This window comes from Apis laboriosa, unplaced genomic scaffold (assembly GCF_014066325.1).
Source record: "Apis laboriosa isolate Shangri-la unplaced genomic scaffold, ASM1406632v1 scaffold112_cov148, whole genome shotgun sequence".
In the NCBI taxonomy this organism is placed as follows: Eukaryota; Metazoa; Arthropoda; class Insecta; order Hymenoptera; family Apidae; genus Apis; species Apis laboriosa.
In genome coordinates, this window is record NW_025220865.1 from 5,986,051 (window position 1) to 6,010,930 (window position 24,880).

Below are 24,880 nucleotides of genomic sequence, written 5' to 3' on the forward strand. Positions count from 1 at the left end.
TTTTCGTATCAATCCCTATAATAATATGATGAATAATAACCTAACCTAACCTAACCATCGACGAAAAAAAAAGAAAGAGACTAAAGTAAAAACAGAGATTTGAAATAATAAACTTTCAAAATTTTCGTATCAATCTCTGAATAGTGAAATGATGAATAACCATCGACGAAAAAAAAAAAAAAAAAAAAAAAGAAAGAAAATAAAATAAAAACTTTGAAAATTTTCGTCTCGACAAATGTTTAAAACGAATTAAACGTGCAACAATCTGCCAATGACTCGTATCGATCCCTGAATAGTACCATCGACGATAAAAAGAAAGGAAAGAAAAAAAAAAGAAAAATAAACATCCCCATACAAAGTAGAAATCTCGAGTGTCATCGAGCGAAACCACCTTACAAAAACACGTCTCACTCTTGACCACGAACTCAAGACCAACCACCACCTCTCGTGTACACGAGACCCAACACTCGTGTTCACGGTTGACGCCTTTCGAAGAATCATCATCCCCTCGCGGCAGAAGGTGCGTACATCTGGCCGACGCACGATCGTTCCCCCCCTCGGTTACAAATAGGCGATCGAATCGGATGAATCGAGTTGTCAATGCGGAGGCCATTAATAACGCTAATAACTGTCGGTAGCGTTCGAATATATTTCGTGAAAAGCTCCTCTCGATCGAGAAAAAAGAGAGAGAGAGAGAGAGAGAGAGAGAGAGAGAGAGAGAAGGGGGAAGAAAAGAAAGAAAGAGCGAAGAGCGCCTTTTGGAACGTGGGTCAAAGCACGCGGCAGATTGGCTACAAACAAGCGACACAACAAATACTCGAGTTCCTCATTGTGCCTATTCGCGAGGACAGTGGATGGTTTCGGGGATGGTAAGAGAGAGGGATGCCGGATTCCGTGAAGAACTCCTCATTTTCAAAAACATGTCCGCAACAATGAGGCTATTATTACGATCGCGGCTCTCTCTCTCTCTCTCTCTCTCTTTCTCAGTTTTGTCAAAGCTTTTCCCTAAACATTCGTTCGAAGAATCGTTTTCTTACCTGCCGGTCACTCTTAGCTTGACCCTCGTCAATTCGTTTTCAACTGTGTTAGGTGTCTCAATATAGTAGTAGGTAAGATGTACACGCGAAGAAAGAGAGAGAGAGAGAGAGAGATGCTACGGGGATTTTTCATCCCCGGGAGAGGGACGATTCTCGCCGACAGAAAGAAGTTTTGCCGACGATACACGGTTATTTTTGTATTGTGCGTCTCGTGTCGTAGGTTGATAGATTGGAATCGGTGGTCTCTTGGTATTGGCTCGTCTGAAGGGGAATATTATAGATCGGCCTGTTAAAGGTATCGAGACTCGTGTTATTTCCCCGTCGATACGAAGGTGGTAGGAGAACGAGTGCAAGATTGATATATTTTCCTCGATCAACATCAGATTTTCTTCTACTTTCTCTCTCTTTTTTTTTATTTTATTTTTTATCATATTTTCCATATATATTCGCTTCTTCTTCTACGAACAAAATTCGTTCGTTTCAATCCCTGCGAGTTGAAAGAATCTCGTTCGAGTAATAGTCTCGTCCCTCGGCCAATTATTCGAAGTTTGCATTTAAAATCGGCGAAATCGGAAAAGCAAACTATATAGATCGGTCGTTTCCTCTTTCATCCTCTCGAGCGATTATCCTCGCCGAGTGTAGAAACGTTCGGCACCGCGAAGGTACTCGAGGCCAAGTGGGCATCCCTTGACTCCATCCATCTCTCCATCTCTCTCTCTCTCTTTCTCTCTCTCGCTCCTCCCTCTTAGAAGTTGAGCGGCTTGAAATGGTTCCAGGGGGGTGTCTTGTTCATTCATTCCCCGGAAACACTTGTGCGCGGACCCGATTGAGACACCAACCAACCAGAGATGAACCGACCTTAATAGCCCGCTAACCGTTTGTCACAGAACGCATTGTAAGGACTTTGCAAGTCACTTCCATGCTTGTCGCGAATTTTCCCTCTTTGGATAGAGGGATGGAACGAAACGCAATATCGAATATCCTTCTCGATCGTTCGATAATACCATTCCTTGCTTCGAGGTAATTTCGATTTTTCATATATAAGAAATTAAAGATTTTGAAATCCACCCTTGAGAGAAACAGAGAAAGTTATACCATTGAAATCGGTTTTTGTTTCATCCCGATATCTCGATCCGTTGCCGAGATACAAAGAGTCAAAGTTTGTTCTGTTTAACGTATTAGCTAATGGAGATTACGAACGGGCTCGTGACCTATATATTTTTCCTTGAAACGCGTAATAAAACGCGTTTTTGCAGGAATTATGTCCAGTCAGTTGTTTGTTTGGAATTTGAGATGGGTCAGTGAGACGAGATGCGAACGAGATCGAGTAAACGAACGGAGATAGTAAAAATTACATTTTTCTTTACGCGAAGATATCTCAGGGACCGAAAGTCGTATCGAGATAAACGAAAAAGCGTTTTAAAGGGCAAGATTTTGCGCTTCCAACGATCGTTCACCCATCGATAACGAATCACTACGTTCGAAGTTATAGCGGTTCAAAGTTTTCTTAATTTTAATAGGATTCGATGTAAAATTGCTAGTTTAAAGTGAACGATTAAAAATTAACTTTTCTTTACGCGAGGATATCTCGGGAACCGGAAGTCGTATCGAGATAAACGAAAAAACGTTTTAAAGGGCAAGATTTTGCGCTTCCAACGATCGTTCACCCATCGATAACGAATCACTACGTTCGGAGTTATAGCGGTTCAAAGTTTTTCTAATTTTAATAAGATTCGATGTAAAATTGCTAGTTTAAGGTGAACGATTAAAAATTAACTTTTCTTTACGCGAGGATATCTCGGGAACCGGAAGTCGTATCGGAATAAATGAAAGAGCGTTTCAAAGCGCAAAGTATCGCGCTTTTAACAGGCTTTCGTTCGTTGATAAAGAATCGTTATCCTCCGAGTTACAGCGGTCCAAAGTTTTTTAAATTTTTAATTGGCGGAAAGAAAAGAAATAAAAATCTACTGGCAAATATGTAATAAGCTTATCGGCGAGAATCGGGACAATCAATTAAAACGATGTATCCGCTTAACGCTCGAGCCGAAAATTCAAAGGGTCGAGCCTAAATTCCAATACCTCGGCCGGTTCGCGCCATCGTCCCGTGTAATTGATTACATTACACCGTGAAACGGGAGGACCACCTGGAACTTGGATAAAGAGTAAAAAAGGGGAGAAGGAGGAAGCGGCAAAAGGAAGGACGTCGGAATAAGAAGTCGCTCGGATGATGAATGTGCCGTCTGAGCCGTCGCGTCACCGAGGCTCTGTTTCTCGTTTGTAAACGAGCTTCCCCTCTTTTTCTCCCGTCTGCATAGATACACCAGCCATTTCTCGAGGTGCCCTATCATCGAGGAAGAAGAACGTTCTATCTACACTTTGTTTATACGAACCTGACCATTTATCTTTGAACGAAAAAAAAAAAAAAAAAAAAAAANAATGGAAAGAAGAGGGGAAGAAAAAAGAAAAAAATATGGACGAGCCATCGTCCTCGATTAAATTCCAAGGAAGGGTTTTTTCTCGGTTTTTCGTTCGTAGAGTAACGGTATAATGGGCTGATTCGTTATCATGAAAAACAAAAGGAGAACGGTGATCAATTATCGATTAAACGAGATTCTACGTAGAACGTAATTTATCATGGTGTCATGTCGAGGGAAAGTCTTGGCCAACGATGAATCTTTCGTTCAACAGCCAGAGGGGAGGAAGTTTTCGTTAATCGGGATGGCGTTAATCGTTCCTCTCTATGCAACTCTTGCCAGAAAGAAGTGGAAGGGAAGATTTTTTCGAATTTACAGATTTGACAAGATCTGAACATTCTCAAACAGATGCAAAATTTGTTGCACGATTTAAATAATAATAACAAACGTTATATAAATTTGAAAAAAACGCGTCGAACAAAATTGTTTGCATTTCGAGGAAACCAAGTTTATCTAGATTCAACGTAAGCTATACGTAACTAACACGTAGTCGATTATACCGAGTTATTAACACATCGGCGTTCATAAATCAAGGAAGAAAGGGCTACGCGAGGTAACAAAGGGAAACAAACAAAAAACGCAACGGGGGCAAATGTCGCTGAGTCTCTCTCTCTCTCTCTCTCTCTCCTCTCTCTCTCTCTCTCTCTCTCTCTCTCTCTCTCTCTCTCATGGAAGGGGCACGGTGGAAGACGGCGAAACGCCGAGTTTCGAATGCCAGTCCTTAACGAGCGATAATAACTCGGGCAAACAGCCTGTATTTTCTAGAGCGCTAGTTTCTGCTCTCGTTCCGTTTCAACGTTCCCATTGTAAATCTCTGTTTAACCAAGAGAGAGAGAGAAAGAGAGAGAGAGAGAGGAACATTAGAAAATCGGAAAAAGGGAAAGAAAAATAAGGAGGGAAGAAGCGCGTGAACGAATTAAGAGGAGGAAGAAGAAAAAAATAGCATCCATCCTTTACAATTTCTATAATAACCAAATAAAAAAGAGGGATGAAAGGAAAGGAGGGATAAAAGGGGGATTATTAGCCGGATCGTGCGATTTAGCTTTGGCGCTCGCTTCTGTTTATCTACAAGAGTGGGTGAAGGGTAGTATACCGTCGAAAGTAAAGGAGGAGAGAATAATCCAGCGGCGTATTAGCCCCGCGCGCGACCAAGGGGTGCGCTCGAGTGGCCATTCTGCGAGCTGAGCGCGTGTTTTGATATTGTAACGTTTGTATTAAATATCAGTAGGAAGGGTGGTGACTCTAAAGCTTTCCGTTTATTAGGACTTCATTAGCCCATCCCCTCTTTCTCTCTCTCTCTTTCTCTCTCTCTCTGTCCCCTTCCATGTTTGTTCCTCGCTGCTTCGAATCCGTCAGGTGGTGTCCCCCCCCTCTTTTTTTTTTACGGGGACACTTTTCCTCTCTTTTCTCTTTTTACATGTTTATTTTTTCATTCAACGTTATTCATTCGATCGATCTGATCGTATCACTTATTAAAACTTCGATAATTTCGATTTTCTTTTGATTTTTCTTTAATAAAAATATTACTTTATTTCATTGCGCAAATTTCTTACGATCCAAATATCCACTTTCTGATGATATTTCTAGAAATTTTTAAATTTCTAAAAAATTTTATTAAACACAAACATCTCTTCTTTCCCTTCTATGATTAATCTAAGAGGGGAGAAGCCAAAAAAAAAAAAAAAAAAATAACACGTTTCTCTCGAGAAAGATCCGAATCCATTTCCCAGGGGCCATCCCTTCGTTTTATAATAAAATACGGCGAAACGTGTGCACGAAACGTTTAACCAATTTACGCGTTCTCGATCGGTGAGATACGGCGAGAGGAGGGGAGGGGAGGGGAGGGGAGGGGAAGAGGTCCTTTTCGAATGAAAAGGAACACTCGTGTCGGCATATATATATAAAACTAGGAGTCGGTGGTCGGCGAATCGCGCGCGGCAGGCCCATTTTCGAAAGTCAATCGACCGTGAGACCCCCCCCCTTTCGTCAATCGCAATACGCTCATGAATCTCCCTTATATAACTCGGGTAGCCGGCAACGGCGACGACAACGACGACGACGACGACGACGTGTCGAATTAACTCTGTCTGGAAAATTCTTTTTCAACCGATCTTTCAACGACCAAGTGAAAGAAATAGGAAAAAAATATCTGCTCAACCGTTTTCCATTCTTTTTTTTTTCAACATGTGTGTACATTTCACGTACATTTCGTATTATTTTTCTCGAGTTTTCATGTTGCTATACGAATTGAATTGAATTGAATTCATTGAATTCTTCTCTGAAAAATTTTAATTTAAAAATTGAAAATTAGATTTCTTACGTTTCTCGATCTCTCGATTTTTACAATTGTCCGTGTATCTGTGGTTGGTTGAAGGCCTATCCTGGGATAAAAAATTAAGGGCGTGGCACGGGTGTTGTTCACGGGTGGCGGTATAAAAGATTTCGCGAGGAAGGTTGGGTGAAGGTTTCGTGCGTGTCATCGACACAATGAGTCGAAGATTATCTACGACGGGATTCGCTAACGTGTTAACGCCTGCAGCCAACCCCTACCTTCACCCTCTTTCAGAGTTTCGAGAAGAAAGGAGACGTACCCCTCCTCTTTTTCTTCTTCTTCTTCTTCTTCTTTTTTTCGATCGACAGTTTCGAGGAACGGTGAAAAGAAAGAAAAAAAAAAAAAAGTGAATTACGACGTTATATTCCTCGTTGTTGAGAAAAATTCTAAAAAGAGTATATATAATTTTCTATAATGGCACTACAAGATATTGTTGCGTTGCGTACGTAAAAATATAAAATAATCGAATAAGGAATTTCTCGAATATTAAAAAAATTTAGTATCTTGGCCAATTTCACTTTTCAAGTATCGCTGGCCTAAAATTTAGAATCATTAATATATTTTTAATTAGATATCTTGAAAATCTTTCGAAATAAATCGTAATCGAATTTCTCAGATATTGAAAAATCTAATATCTTTAATTGATCAATTTGAGTGTATATTATTGGTCTAAAATTTATAATCACAATATTAGATATCTTGAAAATTTTTTAAAGTATCTTTAGTTGGCCAATTTCACTTTTTTCACTGACCTAAAATTTAGAATCACTAATATTAGATATCTTGAAAATTTTTTAAAGTATCTTTAGTTGGCCAATTTCACTTTTCAAGTATCACTGACCTAAAATTTACAATCACTAATATTAGATACCTTGAAAATTTTTTGAAGTATCTTTAGTTGGCCAATTTCAAGTATCACTGATATATTAGAATCACTAATATATTTTTAATTAGATATCTTAAAAATCTTTCGAAATAAATCTGTCGAAATAATAACGAATTTCTCAGATATTAAAAGATCTAGTATCCTTTATATTCCATTAATTGACCAATTTAACTAAGTATCAGTAAAATTTAGAATCACTAATATATTTCGATATCTTTCGAAAACCTTTCGAAATCGAATCGAGTCGATAAAATCTGGCAGAAAGTTCGATAACTAAAAATTCTCGATTCTTAAGTAACGAACGAGATCTGTTGATATTTAACATGCAAGCGTGTGTCTGATTCCACGCACAGGTCACAGTGGCGTGAATCAGCTCGGGGGTGTGTTCGTCGGCGGTAGACCGCTTCCAGACTCGACCAGGCAAAAGATCGTCGAGTTGGCTCATTCCGGCGCGAGGCCCTGCGACATCTCCAGGATACTGCAGGTTAGCAATGGCTGCGTCTCCAAGATCCTTGGAAGGTTGGTTGAAATATTGCTCGTTTCTTCCCTTCCCCTCTCCTTGCAAATTTCACAATTTTCATAAAAAAAAAAAAAAACAAAAAAAGCTCCATTTATTCCCAAACCGTATTGTTGTGTACCGTATTGTACCGCAAATTATTATTATTGCAGGTACTACGAAACCGGGTCGATCAGGCCCAGAGCCATCGGTGGCAGCAAGCCCCGCGTCGCCACCGCCGAGGTCGTGAGCAAGATTTCCCTCTACAAGAGCGAGTGCCCTTCCATCTTCGCGTGGGAGATCAGAGACCGCTTGCTCCAAGAAGGCGTATGCACGAACGACAACATTCCCAGTGTGAGTACCTTTTCTCAACTTCTCGATACTCCGATACTAAAATTTTCTAAAAAAATCCTTTTGAAAAAACGGGGTGATTTTCCAAAACCGATCCATTGCAATCGATCCGTTCCAAAGGAAATCGGGTAGAAAAAACGTGGAATCGAAGTCTAAACCGAGTCTTTCTTCGAGAAGAATTTCGAAGCAACGAGCAAAAAAATATAGGGATAAAGTAAATTTGTTAAAAAAAAAAAAAAAAAAAATTCCACGACGAAAGAATTCGAAGGATCGCTGTTAACTGCCGCGTTAAACGGAACATTAAACGAAACAGGCGCAAAAAAGGCGGGGGGTTCAATGATGCTTTCCACGGTAACAAGGGCGACGGTTTATAAAGCGTGTCGCGAAACACGCGCGTAATGGAGGCCGAGTTTCGCAGGGTGGAGGTCGTCGTGAGTGCGCAGGCGTATCGCGTTGAACGCTGCTGTCGTGCTTTCGGGTGCACAACGCACGAGAGAGAGAGAGAGAGAGAAAGAGACCGTTTGCATAGATCCACGCGGAGGGAGGAGGGGTGCGTGTGGATGTATATCAGTTTTCTCTTGCGAGGCGTGTGTATAAACGGAAACGACGCGAAATTCCATCGTTGTCGGCCCATTTGAAACTACGATCGCGAGAGAAATGGACGAGATTCGATGACTCGTGACGGGTTCTAAAGCTTGCTTACCTTTTCTCTCTCTCTCTCTCTCTCTCTTTGTCATCCCACGCTCAAAAAATTACGTGCGAAATAATTAAATTACACGGTTCGCGTGAAACCCCGTATAAATTTTCTATCTTTTGTATTCCGTGAACTTTTTTAAATAATCGATATTTCAAATGTTGGAGCAGTGGATCTTTGAATTTACGTGGAAAATTAAAATGTAAAAAGGAAATCTTCCATTTTGAACCATACTTCGATGAAACTGATTAAAACGAATAACCACGATTCTGTTCACAATCCTATATTCCGTGAACTTTTAAATAATCGATATTTCAAATGTTGGAGCAATGGATCTTTGAATTTACGTGGAAAATTAAAATGTAAAAAGGAAATCTTCCATTTTGAACCATACTTCGATGAAACTGATTAAAACGAATAACCACGATTCTGATCGCAATCCTGTAATTTATTATGTAAATATTTTGTGAATTTTTAAATAATTTATAATATCGTAATTAAAACAAATTTCACCAAAATTCTTTAAAAGAGGTAAATTTCGTAAATTTACGTGAAAAATTAAAATATACAAAAACCGAACATCCTTCAATAACTAAAAATCGACCAAGATGATGATAATAATAATAATAAGATAAGCGCAAGCCGTGCAATTGTTGTTGCAAGAAACGCAACGAAATTCGGTCGAGCAGAGATAAATTCGCGAGACAAAGGGAATCAATTAAGAAATAGGGCGGCGATGGGAGGAATAGGAATCGCGGATCAAAAGGAAATTTTTCCCAAAGGCTCGACCTCCCTTCCCCTCTCTCTCTCTCTCTCTCTCTCCTCCGCGATATCTTCGCAAGACTTTGCGCACTCCACCCACTAATACGCAAAAAGAGCTCGCGACGGGGGTCGCCTCTCATGGTGGTCCCTCGTTGCCATGGATATTTGCATGCGTCCAATAAACGGTGGCTAAGGGGCTCTCGACTCTTGCTCCCGCTCCGGGGGGGTAAAAAGCGAAAGAGGGTCGCTAAATTCTCTTTTCCTCTCGCCGCCTTTCTTCGCGACTCCGTCTCTCCCTCCTCCTCTCTCTCTCTCTCTCTCTCTCTCTCTCTCTCTCTCTCTCCTCTCTCGCCTCCTCTCGCCTCCTCTCCTTTCCCTCGCGCCCTCGATAATGGCCTCGAGGTGTGTGTAGCGCGTATCCAAGATGCTTGGATAAAGGAGAGGAATTCCGGAGGAGAAAAGGGGATAACAGGTGTTTTTTTTTTTTTTCCCCTCCCTCTTTTCCTTTTTCGCTTTCTTTTTTTTCTTCTTCGTTGGAAATGATACGTATTGGCCCGTTGGTGCAGGGTCCAAGGATTTTTGCGCGATGGATAATCTTATCTTTTACGTGGGATGTGTCAAGTGGAGATTAAACGTAAAACGAATTCAATGGGAATTTGGAGTAATATCGTAGAAAAAAAAACGAGTCATCGGTATTATTCAATTAATTCTATTGAATAAATACACGGTAAAAAATATTTCCATTTCTCTTTTCCTTTGAATAATCGTTGGAAATAATATAATATATTATTCCATATATGTATATATATATATATATATATATATATATATATATATAATAATATGTATATATTGTATTAATAATATAATAGTTGGATAATGAATAAGTGGAAGGATTTTTGTGTAATATGTTTGTAATGGACGGGATATTAATTCTTTTACCTGTAACAATGTATATCGCATAAGATTAAATGTAACGAGAATTAGAAATAACGGTGCAGACATTATTCTATTAAAAAAATACGTAAATAAAAAATATCGTTTTCATTTCTTTAAAATGTACCGTATTGAAAAACTCAGAAACGGATATAAAATATTTTTACAAAATTACTTACTTAATCTCGAAGATGCTCTTTCAACGAGTCTATTCGACAATTTTCCCGAACAACACGATTGCAAATGACGAAATAATTATTATTCCCGAGTAAATATTCTCTCCTCCTTGCCTCCAAATAAAATTCCATTCCTTTCCAACAATATCCTCTCTAAAACGCGATAAATTCACACGTTGCATTCTAATTCTTGCCGAAGAAAGCTTCTTCTCGAGATTAAGAAACGTGAGTATTCGAGGTGTGCTCCGCAAAATCTTTTTTGGCTCTCTTTCGGCACGAGGAGCGGGACGATCGCGGAATTTAGCGCTTTAACAAATTACGGAAGGGTGGAGGGTCGAGCAGAGAGAGAGAGAGAGAGAGAGTGAGAGGGGCACAGCCTCCAGGGTTGCGGAGGATCAAAGCCGGTGTACAAAGTATAATCCCAGGCCGCGTTTGAGCATCCTGTAAGCGCTTCTGAACTTGTTGTGGCCAAGATTAACGTTTCTTTAATGGCCCGTGTAATATTCCATTATGTACAGTTCGCTCGAGAATTATTGCGTCGACGTCTCCGCAAGGGAAGGGGTTGGAGGAGGAGGAGGAGGAGGAGGAGGAGGAGGAGGAGGAGGAGGAGGAGGAGGGTGGAGTTAGTGGATCGGGAAAATAAGAGGAGAAATCAACGATGGAAACAACGATGTTTCTTCTTCCCGGACGGTTTTTAGAGATGATGGCTCGCCGTATTTTAGATGTCACGGTTTCTATAGTGATTTGCTTTGTAGGCGATGAAGTGTTTGGTTTAATAATGGTTTGGGATATTAAGTAAAAGATATTTCTTTGGTAAATTATAATAATCGTTCGTGAATTTATTTGTATTTATATTTGTTAATGTATAGATATTCTCTTGGGTTAATTAAATATTAATTTCGATTCAGAGGATGAAAAATATAAACCACGAATGAATTGGTTTTGTTCCTGTAATTTTTGTTAGTAAGCGATATTTCTTTCTCATAAGATATCAAAGATTGTACAATTGTGCAGTCGTTTACTTTTTTTAGTTCGCTTAATACACTTATAACTTAATAAATAATCGATCGACATTTATATATATCGTATTCACTTCGATCTTCAAAATCGATGTTTCAAAGGTATTTCGCGAATATACCAATACCTTATATATTCCAAGTCTTCGATTGCATTTAATAATCTTCGACCAATATTTTTATATATCAATTTTCGTATTTACTTTTCCAAACATGTCTCGAAAATATATCTTCTAAACAACGCCATTCGATTATAAATAGTCCTCTTTTTATATATCAATTCTCATATGTATTTTTCCAAAGATATCTGAAAAATATACCTTCTAAATCTCGCCATTCGACTATAAATATATTTTATAAAATATATATATAAAAATATCCTCTATTTTTATATATCAATTTTCATATTTACTTTCCCAAAGATGTTTCAAAAATATACCTTCTAAACTATATCATTCAATTGATAAATATTCCTCTATTTTTATATATCAATTCTCGTATTTACTTTTCCAAACATGTATTTATTTTTTCAAACATCTCAAAAATATATCTTCTAAATAACACCATTCGATTATAAATAGTCCTTTATTTTTATATATCAATTCTCATATTTATTTTCCTAAAGATATCTCAAAAATATATCTTCTCTACTTTTATATATCAATACTCATATTTATTTTCCTAAAGATATCTGAAAAATATATCTTCTAAACCTCGACATTCAATTATAAATAGTCCTTTATTTTTATATATCAATTCTTGTATTTATTTTCCCAAAAAGATATCTGAAAAATATATCTTCTAAACTATATCATTCGATTAATAAATATTCCTCTATTTTTATATATCAATTCTCGTATTTACTTTCCCAAAGATGTCTCAAAAATATACCTTCTAAACCTTGACATTCGATTATAAATAGTTCTCTATTTTTATATATCAATTCTATTATTTACTTAAAGATATTTCAAAAATATATCTTCTAAACAACGCCATTCGATTATAAATAGTCCTCTATTTTTACATATCAATTCTCGTATTTACTTTCCCAAAGATGTCTGAAAAATATATCTTCTAAACAACGCCATTCGATTATAAATAGTTCTCTTTTTATATATCAATTTTCATATTTATTTCCCAAAGATATCTGAAAAATATACCTTCTAAATCTCGCCATTCGACTATAAATATATTTTATAAAATATATATATAAAAATATCCTCTATTTTTATATATTAATTTTCATATTTACTTTCCCAAAGATGTTTCAAAAATATACCTTCTAAACCTTGACATTCGATTATAAATAGTTCTCTATTTTTATATATCAATTCTCGTATTTATTTTCCCAAAGATGTCTTAAAAATCTTCTAAACTTCGCCATTCGATTATAAATAGTCCTCTATTTTTATATATCAATTCTCATATTTATTTTTCCAAAGATATTTCAAAAATATATCTTTTAAACAACGCCATTCGATTATAAATACTCCTCTATTTTTATATATCAATTCTCGTATTTACTTTCCCAAAGATGTCTGAAAAATATACCTTCTAAACCTCGACATTCGATTATAAATATTCCTCTATTTTTATATATCAATTCTCGTATTTATTTTCCCAAAGATATCTGAAAAATATATCTTCTAAACTATATCATTCGATTAATAAATATTCCTTTATTTTTATATATCAATTCTCGTACTTACTTTCCCAAAGATGTCTGAAAAATATACCTTCTAAACCTCGACATTCGATTATAAATATTCCTCTATTTTTATATATCAATTCTCGTATTTAAAAGACACATTTCAGGAAAGTGGCAACACATCGCAAGATTCGGTTCTCGTACGAAGAAAAAGCTCGAACGAGACACGGCTGAGTCCCGCGCTACTTCGTTTCGTTCGTGCCTCGATAATGAGCGGAATAGCGCGCGAACGAAATTGATTCGCTGGAACGTGGCGTGCAGGTTCGCTCGTGTTCTCTCGTCCCGGCGTGCCGTGTCCTCGGCGTGTCGAGCGGGACGGAGGAAGGAATAAGGGGGATGGAGGAACGTGGTGGAACGTGGAGGGACGTATTCGAAGCGGGTCGCGGTGATTGAGGGAAATTTCATTATTCTCAGACATTACCCCCGTTATTGTAATGCCATCAAATTGGATACGCTTCGTACACCCCCGTAAAACGACCGGGGATATCCTTGAATATCCCAAGCTTCCAGCTTGCCGCGACAATGGATTGCGACTCCCTCTCGAATTCGAGTAACGTTTTGAATTTTTTTCCCCATCCCGTGGCGAATTCGAAATTTCTTTTTCTCTCTTTTTTTTTTTTTTTTCTTTCTTTTTCGAAGCATTCGCTCGAAATTTTTCCAAGTATCGAAAGTATTTCAAAATACAAGATGTTCTCTTATCGATCGAGTTTTTTTTTCTCTTTCTATCACGTTTAAATATTTAAATATTTTCTTATTCCATTTAATTTAATTCGAGTAAATATATAAACGACAAATTATCAGACAAATTAGTAAATGTTTTCGTAATTATTCGCGTGAAAGTGAAATATTACGAATTATACAAAAATTTTCTTTTTATATTTATATTTGTGTTATATACGACGATAAAAAAAGAAAGAGGGGAGGGGGCAAGAATCAAATTATCGCATATAGTTTGTCACAAAAGCGGCAGAATTACAAACAACTCTTCCGCGAATTTCCGCGAAAGTCTTTTGACGAGAAAATAAAAGACGAAAACGTTACAGGGGGGGGGGAGGGAGGGAAAGAGAAAAAGAAAAAAAAGAAAATGAAAAATCCTTTGCGAAACGAGTTAACGAAAAAAAAAAAAAAAAAAAAAAAAAAAAAAAAAAAAAAAAAAAAAAAAAAAAAAAAAGAAAAAGAAAAAAGAAAAGAAAAGAAATAAATAAAAATAAATAAAAATAAAAGCGGTGCAATTACCTCGTCCTGTTTAGGAAGCACGTAGAGAATAAAACGAACTAACGAGATAGAAAAAACCGAAATCAAATAGATGGAACCATCCTCTTTTTTCCTCCTCTCTCTGTCTCTCTCTCTCTCTCTCTGTTGGAGAGGACGAACGGGTGCACGATCGAATGGACAATGATTTGACAAACCCGAAACGGGTGCAGGACGTGGCGTCGGATTCGAAATGTCCTGTGAAGCTTTCGCTATCCGTTTCGTTTCGTCGAATGCCGCTTCGGTCCCCGCACGGATTTGAATCTGGCACCCGGCGTGGCGGACGCGTTATTGGTTTACTCGCACCACTGATTCCGGAATACTATCAGTGGTTCTCGACCGATCCTCCAAGGTATCGCTCACCCGTTTTAATTTCGGGATTGCGGCAAATTCTTTCCTTCTTTTTTTTTTTTTTTTTTTTTTCAAACAAGGATAATAACTTTTCGTCGTTGGTTCGTTCAAAGAGGATTTTTTAGTAATTCTTTGAAACTGTATATATATGCTTTATTTCTTCGCTCTCCAATTTTTAAATATTCAAAATGAATATCGTTCTAGTCGTTTCAGTTTTGGAATTTTTTTCTTTTTTTTTAAACGGAATAATGTATCAATTTTTCGTCGTTTCCTCTCCAAAGAGGATTTTTTCTTGGGCTATTTCCGTAATTCTTAAATTCTTTGAAACTGTGCGCGTATGCTTTATTTTCCAATTTTTGAGTAGTTATCCAAAGTGTCGTGTTAATTTTGAAAAATTTTTTGTTTCTCGTTTTCCTGGGATTTTTGAACTATTTATAATTTTAAATTACGAAACTGTGTATATTTTTTTTTGAATATTTATTCAAAGTATCCCCGTTTTAATTTTGGGATTACGAAATTTCCTTTTCTCGAACAAGATAATAATATAACAATTTTTCCAGAGAGAATTTTTTACAATCTTAACCATTAAATTGCCCGTGTACAAACTTTATTATATTTTATTTCAATTCTCCAGCAATTCTCCAAAATATCTTGCGTGTAAACGTTTTAATTTGATATATCCTAAAATTTTAATTTACAAAATTCAAGCTTTTCAAAAATTTCCACGCAAAAATTACCACCATTCCCTATTCTTCTAATCTTGAAATTACGCGCATCTAACATATAGAAATAACGTCCCCCTATATTCGTATAATTAAGTAACGATATAGTAAATAGATATACATATATATAAAAGTTTTCTAAATTAAGGGAGAACCACTGTCAAACGAGATTACATTGGTTGAGCTGGCCAGGCTGACCGGGATCGTTCTTTCCGGGGGTTGACGTTGATGTCTCACCCCCAACGAACACTTGGAAGTCACGAGCTGTACACCTCTCGTTCTCGATCAACTTCTCCAAAAGCCAAAAGTTCATCTTCCCTCTCGATTCGTCCGACCTAAAGATTCGCTCCTCCCTCGAAACTCTCGAACCACAGTCTTCCTTCAAAACTGTTCCACACGATTCTTCCCTTCCTTTCCCCTTCCAAAAATTTCTTCTTCTTCATCATCCTCTTAACAAACTCAAAAACCTTCAAATTAATCGCATCGAAACAAACACACAATATATATATATATACCCTTGAAACTCTTGAACCACAGTTCACCTTTCCTTTCCTCTTCCAAAAATTTCTTCTTTTTCTTCATTCTCTTAATGTTCGACGAACTCAAAAACCTTCGATCGAGCAATAAAAGAACGAAACAAATCGACGTTCTCCTCGATTCAACGAAATTAATCGCATCGAAACACAGGCCCACACACACACACACACACACACACACACACATATATATATATCCTCCCTTGAAACTCTTGAACCACAAAGTTTTCCTTCAAAACTGTTCCTTCAAAACACAATTCTTGCCTTCCTTTTCGATCTTCCAAAAATTTCTTCTTCTTCTTCTTCATTAACGTTCGACGAACTCAAAAACCTTCGAGCAATAAAAAAACGAAAAAAAATCGATTCAACGAAATTAATCGCATCGAAACACACACACATATATATATACTTCCTCCCTTGAATCACAGTTTTCCTTCAAAATTGTTCCACACGATTCTTCCCTTCTTTTTCGATCTTCCAAAAATTTCTTCTTCTTCTTCTTCATTCTCTTAACTTAAGTTTGACAAACTCAAAAACCGACGTTCTCTTCGATTCGAAATTAATCGCATCGAAACAAACACATATATATATATATATACTTCCTTCTTTGAACCACAGTTTTCCTTTAAAACTGTTCCACACGATTCTTTCCTTTTTTTTCGATCTTCCAAAAATTTCTTCTTCTTCTTCTTCATTAACGTTCGACGAACTTAAAAACCTTCGATCGAGCAATAAAAGAACGAAAAAAAATCGATTCAACGAAATTAATCGCATCGAAACACACACATTGAACCACATTTTTCCTTTAAAACTGTTCCACACGATTCTTCCCTTCCTTTTCGATCTTCCAAAAATTTCTTCTTCTTCATCATCCTCTTAACTTAAGTTCGACAAACTCAAAAATCGACGTTCTCTTCGATTCAAACACACACACACATATATATATATACTTCCTCCCTTGAAACTCTTGAACCACAATTTTCCTTCAAAACTGTTCCACACGATTCTTCCCTTCCTTTCCTCTTCCAAAAATTTCTTCTTCTTCATCATCTTAACATCCTCTTAACAAACTCAAAAACCTTCGATCGAGCAATAAAACTACGAAAAAAAATCGTTCGACGTTCTCCTCGATTCATCGAAATTGATCGCAACACAGGCCATCCAACGCATACACACACACACACACACTGGAAAGAAAACCGCAACAGAAAGTATTCTTCGAGCATCCTGGAAGGAGTCGAAAGGGGGAGGTTGGATCCAAGGCTTGGTGGAAGAGGCAAAGTAATGGATGGCCGGTGGAAGCAGAGGCGAGTGAATTGTTGGCCCCTCCGCCTTGGAGACACCCTCGCCTGGCCCGCGTAAATCAATGCACCCCTCGCCCTCCCTCCCCTCCGCGCCACTCTCTTCTTGGCCTCGAGACACGGGGGAGGGAGGGGCGGCGTGGCCAGCGAGGAGAGGGTGTCGGAGACGTCCGGCTACTGCATTATGTATTTCTCTCGCCGAGCCGCCACTCACTCTCACCCTTTTTCATCTCACCCTTCTCTTCTTCCTCCCTCTCTCTCTCTCTCTCTCTCTCTTTCTTTCTCGACTTTCTTCCTCTCGGCGGATAGGTTCGTCGTTCGCTTCCTTCCACGGGGCCAAGTATACCCTCACCCTTATTTCCATGCCGCGAAACCCTCTTCTTCTTCTTCTTCTTCTTCTTCTTCTTCTTCGTCGTCGTCTTCCTTTTTCTTTTTAATCACCGAACCGAGTCTTACATCTCTCGTGGAATTAATTCGAACGTAGGGGAAAATTGTATCAATTTTTGCTTGTATTTATAAATTTGAAAATGCAAGGATTTGTGGCATATTTATGAATAATAAATAGGAGGTATTTTATTGTTTTTTAATTTTTTTTTTAAGTTTATAAGAATTATTTAAATAGCTTGTATTAGAGCATAATAATATTGAAAATATTAATGAAAATTTTTTAATTTTTTAAATAATAAGATTTAGTTAGAATATTTAATTATTCAAATAATTTATTAACAATAAATTGCTGAATTTTAGCTTTAACTAATTATAATAATATATATATATATATATATGTTATAAATAAATAATGATTATTATTAAATAATAAAAATATATAAAAAGTAAATTTTTACTTTTAATTTCGACTTAAAGATTGATTTATAATTTAAATCCTTATATAATTCTAATCATCATTATTATTATTATTATTTAAAGAATTTTATTTTTAAAATATTCAATTTAAGTAATTATTCCCTCATTCTAATAATAAAGTAAATACTAATCTTACTAATTAAAATTAAAATTAATGAAACAAATGAAATTATTCTTGTACATGATTTTAAATAATAGATTACTGGTATAAATAAGATAATTTCTACATCAAAAATTAAAAATATTATTGTAATTAAAAAGAATGGAAGTGAGAATGGGAGGTTTGCTTTAGTAATCGGATTAAATCCACACTCAAGTGGTGATCTTTTTTCATAATCAATTTTTTTTTTATTGAAATTAATTTATTTAAGATTAATAAAATTAATGAAAATTTGAATATGTATGAATGCTATCTTCGATAATGTACATCTAAGATATCTAAGAATATCTCAAAATAATTTTTGCTTGCCTCTTCGATATTTATAAATTTGAAAATGCAACGATTTATGATATATTTATGAATAATAAGTAGAAAGTAATCTCGAAAATTTGAATACGTTGGACGAGCAATGCCTATCTTCGATGTACATCGATATCTAAGAATATTTCAAAATAATTTTTGCTTGCCCCTTCCATATTTATAAATTTGAAAATGCAAGGATTTATAATATATTTATGAATAATAAGTAGAAAGTAATCTCGAAAATTTGAATACGTTGGACGAGCAATGCTATCTTCGATAATGTACATCTAAGATATCTAAGAATATCTCAAAATAATTTCTAACTAAATACTTCGTTTCATCCGGCCGACACTTTCGATTCGTTTCGTTTCGTTTCGATAAGGATCCTTGGATTCCTTATCGCGCAAGGCAAGAAAACTGTCGAGGCCTCTCCTCGAGAGAGAGAGAGAGAGAGAGAGAGAGAGAGATACGCCACTGTCGAAACAGTTAACATCACTTTAACCGGGCCGGCAACCTTACACCGTGGTCGTTCAAGTTCAACCACCGTGTAGCGGCTGTCCCGTCCGATCAGAGGCGATGGACACGCGTAAACGAGCGTGTGTCATCTCGGGGACCAGGCTTGTACGGCCAACTGTACATGGACCGGTATTATACAAGGGCCGAAGGATATCGGTTTACAGGTTGACCGATTGTCTTCGACATTTCCCTCTTAACAGCCTATCGGACGCTTGGATCTTCTTGGGCCTGTAGTATCTTTTATTTCTCTCTCTCTCTCTCTTCTTTTTTTCTTCTTTTTTCGAGATTTCGAGACTGGTCTTTGGCTTTCAGCTCTGGCCGGAATGAGTGAATTCTCTTCTCTTGCGTTGAGCTCCTTGGATTGGAAGATTTGCTCAGTTGATTGTTGACTCGGTGAATTATTAATCGATAAATTAAATGTAGGAAGTAATTCAACTTTGAATTACTTTGTTCTTAATTGTTAAGATTGTTAAGATTTCGCCTATTTTTGTAAAAAGAGAGACGTGGCTAATCAAAGTTTCGCAGAACGATATTTATCTCTTCTTATCGCTGTAGATAGATAGATAGATCTTTAAGATTTATAATCTCATTTCGTAAAAGTATCGAATAATCTCGCAATCAGTCGAGAAATTATTAAAATCTTGATTCAATAATTCCAATGTATAACACATATCAGAGTGTATCTAGTAATTGGAACCTGCAACATGATAGAAAATTGTAATAAAGAAAATTTAACAATTAAACTTATTTTCCCTCGAAACGAAAATTTTTTTAACATTCGTCACATTCTATCTATCTAACACGCTTTTCATAAATTATTTCCACGAAAGAGAGAGACATCTCATTTTTCCCTCGAAACGAAAGTACAACATTTTGTTAACATTCTATGATATAATCCATACTCACGTTTCAATTTTAAATCATTTCACAGGAAGACTCTTGGCGATCGACAGGGTTCGATTACTCGGTCGGCGATTTATCGTCGATGATCGATTAAATCCCATCGGGTGGAACGCGATAATTTCTCGCCGATTTATTCCCAATTACGATCGCGACGAATCAGAATCCGAATCGGGTGGCACGCGTCGATACGCCGATATAAATCTTGCTCGGCGAGGAGGGCCGAGATCCGCCCCACACTTCGCGTGGGAAATCCCGATCGGGTCGAGAAGGAGAGACAGAGACAGAGAGAGACAGAGAGAGAGAGAGAGAGAGAGAGAGGAAAAAATAGAAAAAAGAAAAAAAGGCACGCACCACACCGATTGTGTAACTTGACAGCTCTATTATTATGCAGCTCCTTCGACACCCTGGCTAACTCCATCTGACCGAATATATTTCCGCCACCCTTCCTTCCACCACCGAAAGTGTCACGCTACTGGACGCGACTCTCGCACTCCGGTCAAGGGTGACAATGTCTCTGTTAAGCCAGTCTTCTTTTTCTTTTTTTCTTTCTTTTTTGGAAAATATCTCTCCGATTAATTGTTGACAACTTTTTCTTTTTTCTTATTTTTTCTCAAAATTTTCCTCCACGATCTGACCGAATATATTTTCGCCACCCTTTCTTCCACCATTGAAAATATCACATCATTGAAGACGACTTTCGCTCTGTGGTCAAGGGTGACGATGTCTCTGTTAAGCCAGTCTTCTTTTTCTTTTTTTTTTCTTTTTTGGAAAGTATCTTTCCGATTAATTGTTGACAACTTTTCCTTTTTTCCTATTTTTTTGTCAAAATTTTCCTTCTCGAATATATTTCCGTTATCCTTTCCTTCCATCACCGAAAATGTCACGCCATTGAAAACGACTCCGATTAATTGTCGGCAACTTTTCCTTTTTTCTTATTTTTTTTTCAAAATTTTCCTTCTTGACTTGATATATTTCTGTTACCTTCCTTTCACCACGGAAAATGTTACGCCACTGGACGCTCTCCGGTCAAGGGTGATGATGTCTCTGTTAAGCCTTGTTTTTTTTTTTTTTTTGAGAAAAAATAAGAAAAGTCTTCTTTTTCTTTTTTTTTTGGAAAAAAAAATCTTTCAGATTAGTTGTCGTAACTTTTGCTTTTTTCTTATTTTTTCTCAAAATTTTCCTTCTAGACTGTATATATTTCTGCCATCTTTCACCACTGAAAATATCACGTCATTGAAGACGACGTGATCAAGGGTGACGATGTCTATTAAACGAATCTTTTTCTTTCTTTTTTTCTTTATTTTTTCTGTTTGGAAAATATCTCTCCGATTAATTACCAGTAACTTTTCCTTTTTTCTTATTTTCTCTCAAAATTTTCCTTCTCGACTGAAAATATATTTTCACCATTCTTCCTTCCATCATTGAACATGACACCCCATCGAAGACGACTCTCGCTCTGCGGTCAAGGATGACGATGTCTCTGTTAAGCCAGTCTTCTTTTTCTTTTTTTTTTTTTTGGAAAAAAAAATCTTTCCGATTAGTTGTCGTAACTTTTCCTTTTTTCTTATTTTTTCTCAAAATTTTCCTCCTCGATCTGAATATATTTTCGCCACCCTTTCTTCCACCACCGAAAATATCACGTCATTGAAGGCGATTCTCGCATCGTCAAGAGTGACAATGTCTCTGTTAAACGAATCTTCTTCTTTCTTTCTTTTCTTTTTTTGGAAAGTATTTCTCCGATTAATTATCGGCAACTTTTCCTTTTTTCTTATTTTTTCCTCAAAATTTTCCTCCTTTCCGGTATCGATATAATTATATTAATTTAGACAGATCGAGGAGGAGGGCGATCGAATTTTGGAATTTTCGAAATTGGAATCGTTTTGAACTCGATCGAGGAAGGGTTAGCTGGATTCTCTCTCCATTTTCCGGGAATTTGCCGGATACGGCGAAAGTGTACGGGAGGGGAGTGAGTTTGTTCTTGGCGGGCGGGGGCGATAAATCAAAGCGATAGCGATAACTCGTGGAATAATGGGCCGATAGATAACGATACACGGGAAAAGATCGTGTTCGTTGGCTGGAATTGGCTTCCCACCTCCTTCCGCGACTCGATATAGAGGGTTAATTTATATCCCCGGCGATTCGATCTCCGGATTGCTAAATCATTAAGGATACGCGCGTATGCGAATCGAAATGAAACGCTTTCGTTCTCGTTTTATTATATAACCTTGTTATTAAATGTAACTTTATCTTCGTTATTAATCTTGCGCTCTTATTAAAAATGTACAGAAGAAATGTGCGTTAAAATTCTCCATAATTTCATAAAATTCGTAAAAATCCGCATTTCGTTTATCATCTCATTTCATTGAATTTTTGGCCAATTATTATTATATTAATCGATATAGAAATATTTCACATAAAAATCTGCGCTTCGTTTATTACCTCATTTTATTGAATTGATCGACCAATGTTTCGTTTCGTCCACGATATTCCTCCAATTGTTATTAATCTCGTATTCTTATTGGGAATCAGATAAAGCATATAGAAATTTGTATTTTGTATTATACTATATTTGTATTCTGTATTATACTATACTCAAGATTTACATATACTTGTACGTTGATAGTTCAGCCAATGTTGCGACAATATTTCGCCAATTGTTAAACTTTATTAATCTTGTATGTAGAAATTTGGAAGATGCAAGAAATCTGCACTTCGTTTATTAGTTGCGCTTCGTCGTCAATTTTTCACCAATTTTTATTAATTTCGTATTCTTATTGGGAATCAAAGTATATAGGAATTTGAGAGATGCAAGAAGTCTGCACTTCGTTTATTATATTATTATATTATTATTATATTAGTTTACATACACGTGTATGTGAATTAATAATTCGATCAATGTTGCTCTTCGTCGTCAATTTTTCGCCAATTGTAAAACGTTATTAATCTCGTATCCTTATTAGAAATCAAAGTATATAGAAATTTGAGAGATGCAAGAAGTCTGCACTTCGTTTATTATATTATTATTATATTATTATATTATTATTATATTATTATATTATTATTATATTAGTTTACATACACATGTATGTGAATTAATAATTCGATCAATGTTGCTCTTCGTCGTCAATTTTTCGCCAATTGTAAAACGTTATTAATCTCGTATTCTTATTGAGAATCAAAATATATAGAATTATTGGGAATCAAAATATATAGAAATTTGGAAGATGCACTTCATTTATTATCTTTATTACTGAGATTACATACGTGTTTTGATAACTCGACCAATGTTGCTTTTCGTCAATTTTTCGCCAATTGTAAAATTTCGTTATTAATTTCGTATTCTTATTGGGAATCAAAATATATAGAAATTTGGAAGATGCAAGAAATCTGCATTTCGTTTATTACTTATATTAATAATAACTTAATAGTATTAAGTTATTACTTATCCTTTATTACTTATATTAATAATAACTTATATTATATAATATATACTTATATTAACATACACATATATGTAAGTTAATAATTCGATCAATATTCAATTTTCAATATTCAATATTCAATTCGATCTTCGTCAATTTTTCACCAATTGTTATTAATCTCGTACTCTTATTGGGAATCAAAATATACAGAAATTTTTATTACTTATATTAGTTTACATACACATATATGTGAATTAATAATTCGATCAATATTGCTCTTCGTCAATTTTTCACCAATTGTTATTAATCTCGTACTCTTATTGAGAATCAAAATATATAGAAATTTGCAAGAAATCTACACTTCGTTTATATTAATTTACATACACGTGTATGTGAGTTAATAATTCGATCGATGTTGCTCTTCGTCGTCAATTTTTCACCGATTGTTATTAATCTTGTACTCTTATTGGGAATCAAAATATACAGAAATTTTTATTACTTATATTAGTTTACATACACATATATGTGAATTAATAATTCGATCAATATTGCTCTTCGTCAATTTTTCACCAATTGTTATTAATCTCGTACTCTTATTGAGAATCAAAATATATAGAAATTTGCAAGAAATCTACACTTCGTTTATATTAATTTACATACACGTGTATGTGAGTTAATAATTCGATCAATATTGCTCTTCGTCGTCAATTTTTCACCGATTGTTATTAATCTCGTATTGGAAATCAAAGCACATAGAAATTTAGGAAGAAACGTACGTTAACCCACAGATATCTATCCCCCTGTATTTCACTATAAAATATTCACTATAAAATATCACACTGTATCACCCAATTACACATTATGATCGTGACTAAATTTTATCGATCTCTCCTCGAGGACAATCTCTCTCTATACAACGACTCATATCGAAGAATTATTTCCTTCACTCCAAACCCAAACAAACAACAAACACAACAAAATTCCTTCGTTCACATTCTTTTACATCTTTTACATGTGGGACGATTCGAAAGATAAGAAAAAGTGGACGAACAACGTGGAGAAGAATATATACTTAGAAGGAGGGAGGGGCAAAAAAAAAAAAAAGAAAAAACTTCTGGTTGCGCAGAGAGCGAACGTTGGAACGATGAAAGAAAGACGAGGGGGAAACGGGACGGGGGAGGGGGTGGAAAGGGGTGGATGGTAGCGATCGCGCGGGCGAAGATACAAATTACATTTAAATAGAAGTCGAGGAACGCGCGGCATTCGCAATTTAAACGGACACAGGGGCGGTGGGGGGGGAGGGGGGAGGGGGGGAAAGGACCTGGCAAACCTGGTGGATAGAGAAGAAAAACAAGAAAGCGAAAGAGCGAAAGAGGAGGAAAGAGGTGGGAAGCTCGATTCTCGAAATGGAGATGAAATAGAATACTCCTCTCCCTCTCTCTCTGACAGTTTGACAACGAAAATCTTGATGCCTCGATCGATATGAAGGATGATTGCGCTTTTAACTTGGGGTGTTTCGAGAATTTTCTATCTAATCGGTTACGAATTTGAATTTTTAATTTCGTTTGAAAATCTCGTTTGACAATTTTTCTTGCGATTTGGATCTCGCTACTCTCGTGTATCGATTTTTCTTTCTTTAAGGTGTTTCTTTGTTTAAGGTGTGTTCGTTTGGCAACACCGCGT

At 36.3% G+C, this 24,880-nt stretch overlaps 1 protein-coding gene across 1 annotated transcript in view; it reads left to right on the forward strand.

Moving 5' to 3' along the window:
* Nucleotides 1-24,880, forward strand: part of LOC122715102 (paired box protein Pax-6-like) — a 115,582-nt gene that overhangs the window by 25,870 nt on the left and 64,832 nt on the right. Inside the window, exons 3-4 of the mRNA XM_043937031.1 lie at nucleotides 7,083-7,248; nucleotides 7,399-7,579. Of these exons, the coding sequence (XP_043792966.1) occupies nucleotides 7,083-7,248; nucleotides 7,399-7,579 (347 nt within the window). The remainder of the gene's footprint in view (nucleotides 1-7,082; nucleotides 7,249-7,398; nucleotides 7,580-24,880) is intronic.